The sequence below is a fragment of the Colletes gigas genome, unplaced genomic scaffold (assembly GCF_013123115.1).
Source record: "Colletes gigas isolate AHSC1104 unplaced genomic scaffold, ASM1312311v1 Colletes_gigas_Sc00022, whole genome shotgun sequence".
Taxonomy (NCBI): Eukaryota; Metazoa; Arthropoda; class Insecta; order Hymenoptera; family Colletidae; genus Colletes; species Colletes gigas.
This window is the reverse complement of record NW_025106651.1, coordinates 2331757-2344991: the sequence shown is the minus strand read 5'-3', so window position 1 is coordinate 2344991 and position 13235 is coordinate 2331757. Positions and strand designations below refer to the sequence as shown.

Below are 13235 nucleotides of genomic sequence, written 5' to 3'. Positions count from 1 at the left end.
ATACGATGCTAATTTACCTCAGCAAAATTCCGTTATGAAATTCAAATAGAAGATATACGAATTCTTTTAATCGATAACTCTCAAGGAATTTTACAGTCGCGCACGAAAATTACAAACAATTTCATTAAATATCACAGAAAGCGTATAATTGCATTTTGCCATCAGCTGACTGTACCAAACTATCGAGTACTTGACAATTCTTACCATAGACAACAATTAGATAGATTGGCATCGAGTATAACAAAATGTTCGAACGAGCGCCACGTTGGAACGCGCGAAAGTTTAAACCTCTAGAATTAAATACTTCGTTTAAATAGTACGCACAATAAGATAATAGTAATTCTATTAACAAATATAAATCACTCACAATATTTATTAGAAGTTATTATCAATGTTTTTCATTTACAAGTCCATTATAGGCTAACACTATAACACATACTTTTTGAATTATACTACTCTTACAATTTAAATTTAATACTAAATAGAACATAAATTTATTTTATCATGAATACCAGTTTTCCATTTAAACTACTTTATTATTTGAAATACAGTACACAATGTTTAATTTTTATAATGATTGCAATCTGTCAGTGTCCATTATCATCAATTTAAAGTCTACTTTTTACTAATATTGTTAATATAAAGTACAGTTGCTGTAATTAAATTGCAAGAAATTCTAATTAATGATGCTTGTTGGTAACAACGATTACCTCTATTTAACGGATCACTAAACAATGATTACAAATACAATTATCTACTATTGCTGGCTATGACAACTTACAGCTGTCTCCTATCGATCATTAAATCTCGAAGGCGCCTGTATAAAAGATCCACCAGCTGTTTAAATGACAATACCTCGAACGATAATGAACCCTAGAGACAGCGATTCCCCTTTCTAGCTCCTAAAATTTAAATAAAAATAAAATCACGCTAAAAATAGCTCGCAAATAAAGAACAGACGAGTTCGTGTTCGGATCAGTCGTCGACCACCTATCCCAACTCGTTGTTCATCCTAGTTGACCTCGGGTAGGAATCTCTAATCCATGATTCCGCTACGAGCGAACGAGCGAGCGATCGTCCATCGGCACAATCAACCCAATATGGCGACTGTCTATCGCATCGATTCTCAAACTATCAAACGCGAGTCCCCAGGGGGTCGCCAGGTGACATCAACAAGCCCCTTTCAGTGTGCCGTCTAAACCTCCATGGATACAAACAAATACTTTGGATCATCGTCCGTTGTCCTGTTTAGAGTCCCAATAAAATTTTAAAATTCGCTTCGATTGAGCGGAACTTGTAGCTATCGACGCGTTGTTGCAGAGGGTCGCGAAGTGACGAGGCTTGAGAACCCGCGGATCCAGCGTTTACACGCACGTTGAACGTTTTCCCGGATGGCCCCACGGAAACCGGACACAATGGACCCACTTCCGTTGAGCACAAGGCCAGAAATCGGACGTGGGGAACACACCGCGCCTGTGTACCACCGGCGTTATCTCGCCACCTACGCGCTGCCCCCTACGGCTCGTCTATACGAATCATTCATCGAAACGATTCTTCCATCGTCATCGTTTCCCCTCCACACCCCGTCGACCGTATGTTATGCATTATTTCCATGGTTCGCGCCGATTTTGACCGTCAGTTTGATTACAGGTGCCATTCGCGTTGGACGGTTCTGTTGGAATTTTTGTTAGACCCTTTTCGAAGGCCCGTAGGTCGAAGTTCATCCTCTCGGGACCATCTTGGGTCCATCTAGCGGAAGAGTTCTTAGGATCAAGACGATACGCGGGAAGTTTGTCTGTAACGTTTCCGTAAGTACAGTGACAAAGGTTTATAATAGCTTCTGATCAAACGACAAAAAATATTCGATGGGTTTTGTTGTTTGTCAAATTGTGATGGAAATTGTATTATAAGGCTTTGCTATGTTATTCGGATTCAGAGTCTAGATTGCACAGTTTGAAATGCGTGCAAGAATGTTATCCATGCATAGAATTCAAATCCCGATAATGATAATAGCTTTGTTTTGTAGTTTATAACGAGATTTTCCCAAAACAAATGAACTTCCGGAATGCGACAGTTCTTTTTTTATACGAAGGCAATTTACTTGAAAGGTATCCACGCGACGGGAACTTTCGTAACACTGGAAATCAAATGATCGGGAAACTTATGCTTCTGAAATTTCAGCGCTGTGATTGTATGAAAAGGAGATTGCATCATTCTTTACTTTAAAGAATTTTTATACGAATAGGTGATTGCTCATATCCGGGACAATTAATACATTTTTGATCCTACTATTTTCTGTTTAGTGTTTGAAAATTCAGTCGTAGTGTGTTCATTTGCGTTCTACCACCCACGACGCAATTACATAAATTTAATAATATGTGATCACTATATTATTCAATGCAGTATTATATGTTAGGGGTTCAAACAAGCGAACGTATAATTTTCTCTTGTCGACCGTAACATTAATCACTGAATGAGCATTCATACTCTTTGGACAGACAACCACAATTACCGAGGCGATAAACCATAACGTAATTAATAAGCAGAACTTCTATGCGTAGGTCGAGTACCGTTAATGGCAAGCCACGTGTGCAAGGCTTGACAATTTGCTCCAATTAATACGATTTCTCAATAATTACTCAACGAATCAAATTCTAAAGCCGATAAAACATTAAAAATTACACATGCAACGGAAAAATTAATTCTAATTCAGTTTTTTCCTTAAATGGGATTCTCAAATTCTATTTTGTCTTAGGCCCTACAAAGTTGTAAGGCACCGCTGTAAAAGTATGTTTATAAATTCTAAATTTAGTACATCGAAAGGACGTTTTCTCTTTTCTCGGGTACCTACTTCGCGAAATAGTAACTTTGAAGTTCAGACGAGATCGCAACATGCAAGACGAGTTCATTTTGTCTAGTGGAAGCGTATTCAAAGCGCGGAGAGACAGCGCAAGGTTTTATGGAATTCCTGGGCAGCACTCACCCTGAACACTTCCCACACACTGGCACCCCCGTGAACCTTTTTCTTTGACACGAGTGTAACGTACGCACCTACACGATGCCGGAGGACCAGCACACGCCCGTAAAGGCAACGGACCGTGTTTCCAACTTTCAAGCATTACATTATTAGTTGCCCATTATCGTTCCAGTTATCGTTACTAACGCTCCATTGGAACAAACCAGATGAAAGTAATCCCTCTACGGTTACGATTCATCGCCAACAGAGTCACTGTGATCAAATTTCAACTGCCGCTGAGATCGTCCCTGAGATGCAACGCTAAATTTCAATTTTACAAATTATAACTTTGATTTTACAGTTCCATCGATGTGGGAACGACCACTAAACGGCGAACCAACAAATGAAAATGAAAAAGTTTAACAACATATCGGATATACTACAAACAATCTCCCTCTTGGCTACCTTAAAAGTGGTAGTTAATGGTAAGTGAATAACTGTCTGTTAATTTAATTTCCATAGACCTCACACTATTCATAATTGATAGGACGTTAAACGGATGTTGAAACTTTGATCGGTTAACGGTCAAGGAACTATTCAATTAGTTAATCGACCTATTCATTTTCGATCCGATATTGTCGACGTGTATGCTCTAAAAAATCTCTTTTGTACTCTGAAATCTGCGAATCATAATAGTCGCGGTATTCGCGGCCCTGCAAATTAGCGATGGAATGCACAACAGGAGTGATGTCACTTGTGTGCTTGCGAAATTACGTTTCGTTCCATTGTGCCCCCGTCTGTGCCACTTATGGCACATGAAAATGTCGCGACGATAAAATCGTAGCGCTCCAGCACACGTCGCCAAAGGAAATAACCTAATTTTTGCGTCGCGGGGAGAGACGAAAGAGGAAATAATAATCCATTTGCGTGAAAATAACATAAATACCGTCCATTAAACGCATTCCGAAGCGATAACGGATGGCCTCTCGTGTTTTCAGGACAAACAACCTGTAATGGCGGTTTAGGTCGAGTTGTTTACGAGAGACTTCCAGATCAACAGCTTCAAGGCTTCGACGATGACGTGGTACCGAATATTTACCTATTAATTCTGGCAAAATTAACGCTAAAACGTTTTCGCTTAATTCGCGTGGGAACGTTTCCTCCAGGTACGAGACTCCGCGCCGCCGTTCAGAGTTTTGGAAAAATGTCAGGAACTTTGTCTACGCGATCGAACGGCAACAAACAACTTGGTACGCGCTTGCACGAGCTTCGACTTCCAACCTGGTAGCAGAATCGCGTCTTTCAGCGGGGCTGCAGAGTACGAGGAAAGTACTTGTTACTTAACCAGAGAACAGGCGCAACCAGAGGGCATCGGAAACCTGATGCTGGTGCCAAACAGCGTTCACTTCACGGAAGTTTGTCTCGGCTGTGAGTGCACTTTCAAATTTTCAACACAATAAAACTCAAAAATTCCATTTGTTAATCCTGTTGTATAATCTACTTGACCCCCGAAGAGTTCAAATAAATATCACTGCAAAAAAAGGGCCAAAAGTTTGAACGTAACTTTTTAATGACTTCAACGAACTTATATACGTGTATTAGATTTATGCATTTCGTCTTTGGTTAGCAGAGTTTTGTTTTTGTACAGCGGATAGGATAGAAAGAGAATGCCCCAATAGACGTTACGTGTACGAGAGACATCCGAGGAAGAAACTGAAACTACCGTTGACAGACATTAAGGAAGTTAGCGCGGCAAACAGAACCGACTGCGAGGACAGGTATTACATAATTAAAACGACATTAAGTTCGTAATTGCATGGGCTTTTATTGAGCCCTGCGACGAAGAATAGTATAAATACATTTTCAACAGGTTTATCGAAGTACAGGCACTGTACAAATTTAGTGAAACTTAATAAACTCATTGATAGATTCTGTTCTTAGTTTAATATGACCTTTTCTCTGTGGAAGATGTCTCAACGAATTCAGTTTCATTTGCCGATCGGCGACCTACGACACGGCGCTGAGAAGCTGCGCTCTGAGTCGCTTCACCAGAAGAACGCATCCTGAATTATTGGAGGACGATCCTAATTCCGATTACCTAGAGAATACGTGTCTCAACGGTGAGTAATTAGAAAATAATTTATACATTAAGAAATTGGATCATTTTATCCGTGTTTCGAATTCCCTAGCGGAGCGACGTTGCGATGGATTGGCCGTGTTCGTCAAAGAGGAGAACAAGCGTCTACGGGGACCGTTCGAAGTCGACATTTACACGAACCTAACCCTGGACGAGTGCCAAGCCCTTTGCCTCAGAGCGGAAAAATACTTTTGTCGAAGCGTCGAGTTTGACGAGCAGACGCGACAATGCGTCATTTCGGAGGAAGACTCGGTCTCCCAGAAGGATGATATTGGAATCAGCAGCAGCCCTAGCCACCATTTCTACGATTTGGTTTGCCTGGATAATCGTAAGTGCACCTTGGATACCTGGTAAGCTGAATTATAGCTTACAAAAGAGTATTCTGAAATTACTTTGGTCTTCGATATCCCCGTCACAGTTAATAGAATGAATATAATATAATAATAGAAGGATGACAAAATTATAAGAGATGCCAAATTCTATCTATAGAGTCTTTTACAGTCCAGAGTTTTAACGTTGAGTGTTAATAAAAGTGCAACGATCAATTAGCACCTTTCAACGGTTTATCAGTACCCACTTATGAAGCGTAGATCCGCCCATAGCACGTGGCTCCGAGTATCCAGACAGCAGCTCCTCGTCGCACCTCTTCTCCGACGGACGTCGACCTGACACTGCCTTTCAACGTTACCGGAATTCACGTTTAAGCGGAGAATTCCACTCGGAAATAACCGGGCGCAGCTTGAGCGAATGCCTTGACGAGTGTCTTCGACAGACCAGCTTCCAATGCAGAAGCGCTGTCTATTCCGAGCATTACCATACCTGTCGACTGAGTCGATTTAATCAACGTGACGGTCACAGGATCATCTATGACGCAGATTACGATTATTATGAGAATCTTATGCGTGAGTCTTTGGGCAAAGATATACTTACAGGTTACTTTCGAGCAGCTCGAAACTGTTGTTCATCTCCTTAAAAAACTATAACGCTGTTTCTACGAAATCTCGTTCCACGTTTTTAAAAGAATTCTTAAGGTACAAGTCACTTTTTTATAGAAGTACCATAAGAACAGATATTTTTTAAAAGAAAGAGCATAAATTTTGTAGTATAAAATTGAGTATAAAATGTCCATTCAAGAATATATGAAATTCGTTGAAGTGAAAATAATGAGGAACATTGTTCGATAATCAGAAGGAGTTTTAGCATAATGGTATTGGATGATACATTTTTCATGATGCTGGGGTAAAATTGTATGGACAGATCAATATCTGGACGGAGACCGAGACAACCCAGGCTACCGACCAGATCCATTAGGACAAGATACGAACTTTGGCCGTCCATCTCTCGGAAGACCCGGTTAGACACGAATTTCACTATACATTTTATAAGTTGATAATAAGAAAATCGTTTAAAAAAACAATCAGTGAATATTCATAACGATTAGACTATTCAAAACATAAATATAATTGATGTTGATCAATATCCATGTAAATAAATATAAGAGAAATTTTACATTGCACGCAGGCTACCCAGACGACTACGACAAAGGATACACTAGCAGCGTGAAGCCAGACCGATTTCCGGATCGCCACCCAGACCGATACCCCGATCGTTACCCAGATCGATACCCCGATCGTTATCCAGATCGTTATCCCGACAGATATCCAGATCGGTATCCTGACAAGTACCCAGATCGTTATCCTGACAAATACCCAGACCGTTATCCAGACAAATATCCAGATCGTTACCCTGACAAGTATCCAGATCGCTATCCTGACAAGTACCCAGATCGCTATCCTGATCGTTACCCAGACAGGTATCCCATAAGTGGACACTACCCAATCGGAGCAGGTGGTGACAACTTCCCTGAACCGATAGATCGATATCCTGTCAACGATCGTTATCCCACGGCAGATCGTTATCCTATAAGCGATCGTTACCCGATTGGAGATCGATATCCATCCTCCGACAGATATCCAGTTTCCGATCGATTCCCGATCAGGGGCGGCGATCGTCGTCCAGTTCCTGCCGATCGATATCCGATACCCGATCCAGCTATAGACAGATATCCAACGAACACTCGATATCCCACCGGAGGCGGTAACCGGTATCCAATATCTCCAGGTCGCTATCCAAGCGACAGCGACCGTTATCCCAACACCATAGACCGGTACCCCATTCCAGAGGATCCTTTGGATCGTTATCCTTCAGGATTAGGTGGCGCAAGGCCTCACGCAGATCGATATCCCATCAGTGAAAGATACCCGGACAAGGACCTTTATCCCAGCCGGTAAGCTACGACAGACCAGGACACATTGTTCCCGTTTCTGATCAGATTACGTCGAATTCATTCCGAGCTAAATAGAGGGATAGAGGGAACAGTGAGACGTGATATACTTCGTTCATTATATCTTTTACAATTTCATTTTCTCGGTTATTAACAGAGAGGAAATATTGCTCCCGGTTAAAATTTTATTCCCTGCACTTACGAATAAGTTGAGATATGCAAAAATCAGTTAGAAAATCTGTTTTGCTTTATATCTCAGGAGTGATGTCTCTATTTAACTCTTGTTGATTCAAGAGAATTGACAAAATGCTTCCTAGTCCCCTATCCAATGAGATAAAAATTATCATAGTGCTAGTTGTTGACAGTACATAACAAGTTAGACCAAGGCAGATGGTGCTTGCAATCTATATTATAATAATAGTTAACACTATCCTTAAAATGCTTAATTCCTAGTCCTCTACCTAAGCCAATGAGGTTACATCATCATAGTGCTAGTCGGTGGACCCATATAACAAGTTATCTTGTCTACAATTAATCCTGTAGATACAGTGGAAGTTTGGGAAGACCTTAGCCCAAAAGCAGATGGTGCTATCACCCTAATATCCTCATGGTAGTTCGATATCTCCCAATCCTAAGCCATGAGGATAGTTGGCAGGCCCACATAACAAGTTATCTTGTCTACGTTTAATCCCGCAATCCTGCAGATACAGTGGAGGTTCAGAAGACTTTAGATGGTGCTTGCATCCTAATATCCTCATGGTAGTTCGATATCTCCCAATATGCAGTTGCAAAAACAAATACGTTAATTACACTCATATGCAACTCTTTTCGTTCTCAGATTTCCTCCCCCATCTCACTCAAGCGGCTACCCTGCCAATTATCCGGACGATGGGTACGGGTCACAAGTGCATCCAGAGCGTCCTCATTATGGCGTAGCTGGACCAACGCGTCCCTTGGGCTACGGTGGCTACAGCAACGACGGTAGCATCATCGGCGGCGGCTATGTGGGCGAAGGTGGAGTCTACAACACCCGACCTTTCGGAACGAGCGGTGGTCCTATCATTGGTCGTCCGCCTCTGGTGTCGAGATGCGACGAACAGGACAATTTCCGTCAAGTGGGGCCCCACACCAGGGTCCGAAAGCCGTTCGTCAGACGATACACGACCGCTTCGTCGCTGGCCCAATGCGAAAGGGAATGCGCGGATGCCAGGGACTTCGTCTGTAGATCCTTTAATTATCGTCCTTACGCAGCCCCGTACGGCGCTGAGAGGGACAACTGCGAGTTGAGCGATCGAGACTCCAGGGACATGGACATGGGGAACCCCGTCTACTACGACACTGGCTCCGATTACGATTTCTACGAAAGAAACAACGGCAGACAGGGCGTGGACTCGGAGTGTCTCGACGGTAAGCGTCGTAGCCGACCTTCTTGGACTCCTTGGACTAGATGGAGATATTTATCGCGCGGCTGATTTATCGCAGCGCGTCCACGTGGAAACCATGCGTCGATAAAGCTTCGAAGTATTGTACAGATATTGTCGAATATTGTCACTTGGATCTAGCTTGGAGAAATAAACCGCTTGTTCTTTCCACCGACACGTATACACTTTTTTTTTTACTTTTTTACATTTCGTTTCGAGTACGCGTTTCATTGGTTTTCGATAACGAGGATCTTCTTCGTCTATGAATATTTATCATCGAAGAGAGTCCAAACGATACAGGACATTAGATTATTTTTTATTCGATCTACGATTCTTCGAGCGCAAGTAAATTGTGTGCCTGGTCGTTTTAGTGAGTCAAGTCTGTAGCGAAGACGGAATGGAATTTACTTTAAGGACTCCGGAGGGATTCATTGGCCGGATATACACGTACGGCTATTACGATCGCTGCTTCTTCCGTGGAAATGGGGGAACCGTAAACGTGCTGCGAATCAGCGGTCCTCAGGGTTACCCCGAATGTGGCACGCAAAGAGTAAGAAATCGCCTTATCCCTCTATGTTCTGAAATATCTCAACGTCCACCGCCTCTCATTTCTTGGCCATTTTACAAATCTTTTGATTCCGAAAGCTCTCAAATCTATAAAGATATCTACCCACGTGGGTAAACTTGCATCTACTTTGCTAATTTTTCGTTGAATACCCGCATAATTGAGATTACATTTGACGAACAATTCCAGTACGGCGACACAATGACGAACATCGTCGTGGTACAGTTCTCCGACTACGTGCAAACCGGAAGGGACAAACGCTTCAATCTCACCTGCCTGTTTCGAGGTCCTGGCGAGGCTGTCGTCACATCCGGCTACATCGGTGCCGGGTATGCCAGGTCATATCGATTGAGAAACCGTGCCTTGCACCTGGTGCACTCGCCGTGTCCACAATTAAATATAAAATGCACCGTGCGTTGCATGATTTATGCATACAACACCGGGTGCAAGCACACTTACTTTAATATTGTATAAACACTTCCGACGAAGTCGAGATGTTTCGACGATCCCGAATTTAAACGAAACTTGCAATCCGTGTACGTCGATAAGTACATCCAAGAATTTTCAAGATTATTCGTGTAAATTTACAGGACCATTTAATATACACCAATCGAGAAAGAATTAACAATACTGTAGTAAACATGATAAAATGACTAAAAATGGACGTTTCCTGTTTTCCCCCTTATTTTTCATATAATAAAGTTGAAACCCTTATTCGTTCAAGATGGGGGAAAATGGTGGACGAAAAGAAGAATGGTGTACCTGTAAATTGCACATTATTTGTGCAGAATACTTTTGTACATTTTTGGACGCCATTATCAAATCACTCTGGTAGATGACTTCAATAAATATAAAGAGTTCAAAGAAGCTAAAGGAAATATCAATTTCAATTTCGCTAATAGAATTTACCTTAATACTGTGTAGGTCAGGGTCCCCAATTCCCATTGAGTATCTGCCAGCGGAAAATACCCTAAGTTCCAGAGTACGTTTGCTAATCCTCTATCAAGGTAGACCTACAACCACCATCGCTGTTGGTGACCCGCTCACCTTCAGGCTGGAAGCTCAGGAAGGGTTCGTATCTTTCTTTGCACAACATTCTGTTCAACTGTGCAAAATTAATTTTTTTACACAAGTGTAATGCTTCTGATAGGTATAATTACGTAACCGACATCTTTGCTACCAACGTCATAGCGAGAGATCCTTATTCAGGGAGGAGCGTTCAGCTCATTGACAGATATGGGCAAGTACTATGCAAAATAATGTAATTTTTATTCAAAGTGAATCACATAATTCTATTATTTTGATCTCTCTTTTATCGTAAACAAACAAGTATCGACGATGTTGTTAAAAGTATATAATTCTGAAAACCTAAAAGTCACAATGTTATAGCAACGATCAAGTTCTACGACGGCCTTTCATATTAAATCAGGAAAAAGAATCATTGATCCCATAACAACAGAAAAAGCCCAGATAATGGAGTTCTGTGGTTCACTCTACGGGGGTGTGTCCACCCACAAGAAGAAATAAGAACACGTCGAAGTTCTTTGGAGGGAAATATATTTTTCCTTTTAACGCTAATGCACCGTAGACTGCTTTCCTTATTCGAAAGTCTATTACTTTTCTAGTACCAGACAATAATCTTTAGTATTAATACGAGTTCTTCGTGCAGTTGTCCAGTAGACAATTACGTGTTCCCTGGATTGGACCGTTTGCGAGAGGGGGATAGTCTCGAGGCACGTTTCAACGCCTTCAAGATCCCGGAATCGAATTTCTTAGTGTTCGAGGCAACCGTGAGAACGTGCAGAGATGGCTGTCAGCCCGCGTATTGTTCTGGCGGAACCGGAAGAAGCGAGCCATCGTTCGGAAGGAGACGAAGAGACGTGTCGTTGAATGACACCGTTGACAAAGAAAATGAAATAAGTACGATAATCGAGAATAATGGAAACGACACATCCCCAGCGTCCAATTCCACGGACATCGATGACGTTAACGCGGATGAAAGAGACGAAGCCGAGGAAGAAGAGGAAGAAGAACACGTTAGAGAAATGATCGAGGTACGACAAAGTTCTTTTTGTTGATCCTTAAGGGACCATTCTACTTTTTAGGCAAGAAAAATACATGTTTCTATATGATTTTTTTTGCGGGCTATTAAAGAGCGATTAATTTCGGGTTTTGTGGATATATCTATTATATATTTAACTATATTTACGAATTTTTACAACGCATAATGTCTATTGCTTACGCTGTTTTTGTTGATCAACGAACAACAGTTTTTACGAACGGCGCCTGACTGCGTAGGTGATATTTTGTGAACAAGGTATCCGAAATCCAAAAACCAAAGATATTCTTAATATAGATAAGTTTGGTTATAGCATGAACTAGGATCTTTTCAAAAAAACGAAAAATGGCAAAATGGCAGCTATTTTACGAAAAAATGCTGAATATTTTCATATATTCCGGTGTTTTTTTTTGTTAATAAAAAAAAAGTATTGCATATATTGCAATTATCCTAGGTCATAGTATAGGGAGACTAGTTCTAAAGCTATTATATAAATTTGATGTTGATATCTTGAATAGTTTCGAGAAAAACAGTTTTAAAGTTTCACGTCCAGTTGTTATACTTGCGTGTGGTACATTTCAGCAGACTATAACTTCGTTAGTTTTCCAAATTAATATTTGGTACATATATTTTCGAGACTACATACTAAAAGAAAACGGAAAAAAAATTCGATTTTTTCAATCCCACAAAGTAGAAAGGCCCCTTAACTGGTAACGTGGGGTTGCTATTTATTTTTCTCTAATTTCTTCGGTACTAATGATCTTTGTCATAGGTGCTGGACTCAAGAATGGATATTGACGAAGAGACAGTTGTTGAAAGACAAACTACAGTCATGGAAAGCGTTTGCATTACACCAAACGAATATTATGGCCTCGTGACAGCGGTTGCAGTGCTCGTGGTCCTTCTAGCTTCCGTAGTATTGTTGTCCATGCTGATTTACAGGTATATTGTTTTAATGGAGCGTCAAATTCGCGTTTATTTACACTAAATCGATCGAAATCAATTGTTTCAGAAAATACGCTTACTCGGTAATCACGAAGAACCGTAGAGTTGATAAACCGTGCAATCGCAGCAGCCACTCGGACGACGCTTACAGCAGTCGAGCGAATAATTTTTCCTTTTTGCGAACAGGCCTTCAAAAACCATTCCAATCAACGTAAGTAAACTCTTCGAATCTATTTAACCCTGATTTTCTTAATTAAAAGTAACGTTCGAACCATTTTATTCTGATCCTCTTCAAAAACAACCATAAAGAGGAAGGTACAAAAAATATGATAAAAGTTGCCTGAGGCTGGGTAATATAATACTTGTATAATAATGTATAGGAAGTTATTAGTTACAGATGATGCTATTATGTAAACAATTTTTTCATGTATGAATAATGATACCATTGTCAAAAACTGGTTCATCCATGACTAATAACTTCCTACACTTTATTGTGTAAATATAATATACAATATCTCGTTTACTGTTGCCTTTGCAGCAAAAGTAGGCGCAATAAGAATTAATCGTTGGATTATTTCACTTACAGGTCGATCTCCAGATCCATGAGTAACGTGATTAATCAGCGTGTGAGCTCGTCGTCAACAGCGCTGGAGGGTGCTGTAGGATTATCGTCCAGAAGGACTGGCTTCGACCCCAGTGAACCTATTTACACCGATCCATCGCTATTCGAGGTTGCTCGATGCTCGTCGCCCAAACCAGCACTCAACGATAATTTCCACTTGATGTGAAAAACAAAAAATTCTGAACGAAACTTGAAAACGTTTGAAAACGGAAACATCGACAAGTTCAAATTTGAATGACGTAACTT

The 13235-nt window shown here is 41.0% G+C and overlaps 2 protein-coding genes across 2 annotated transcripts in view; one reads left to right on the top strand and one right to left on the bottom strand.

Annotated features, from left to right (window-relative positions):
- LOC122401203 overlaps nt 1-164 on the bottom strand; it is a 96554-nt gene extending 96390 nt beyond the window's left edge. Inside the window, exon 1 of the mRNA XM_043403185.1 lies at nt 18-164. The gene's annotated coding sequence lies outside the window, so the exon portion shown is untranslated. The remainder of the gene's footprint in view (nt 1-17) is intronic.
- A 3201-nt stretch (nt 165-3365) lies between these two features.
- On the top strand, nt 3366-13155 carry LOC122401170. Its single transcript, XM_043403134.1, has 18 exons — nt 3366-3441; nt 3955-4040; nt 4123-4384; nt 4605-4734; nt 4925-5076; nt 5146-5421; nt 5684-5995; nt 6351-6446; nt 6615-7380; nt 8216-8784; nt 9170-9348; nt 9553-9701; nt 10288-10434; nt 10514-10603; nt 11033-11417; nt 12195-12364; nt 12435-12578; nt 12954-13155. Exons 1-18 carry the CDS (start codon nt 3366-3368, stop codon nt 13153-13155), a joined length of 4191 nt encoding a protein of 1396 aa, XP_043259069.1.
- The last annotated feature ends 80 nt before the right edge of the window (nt 13156-13235 follow it).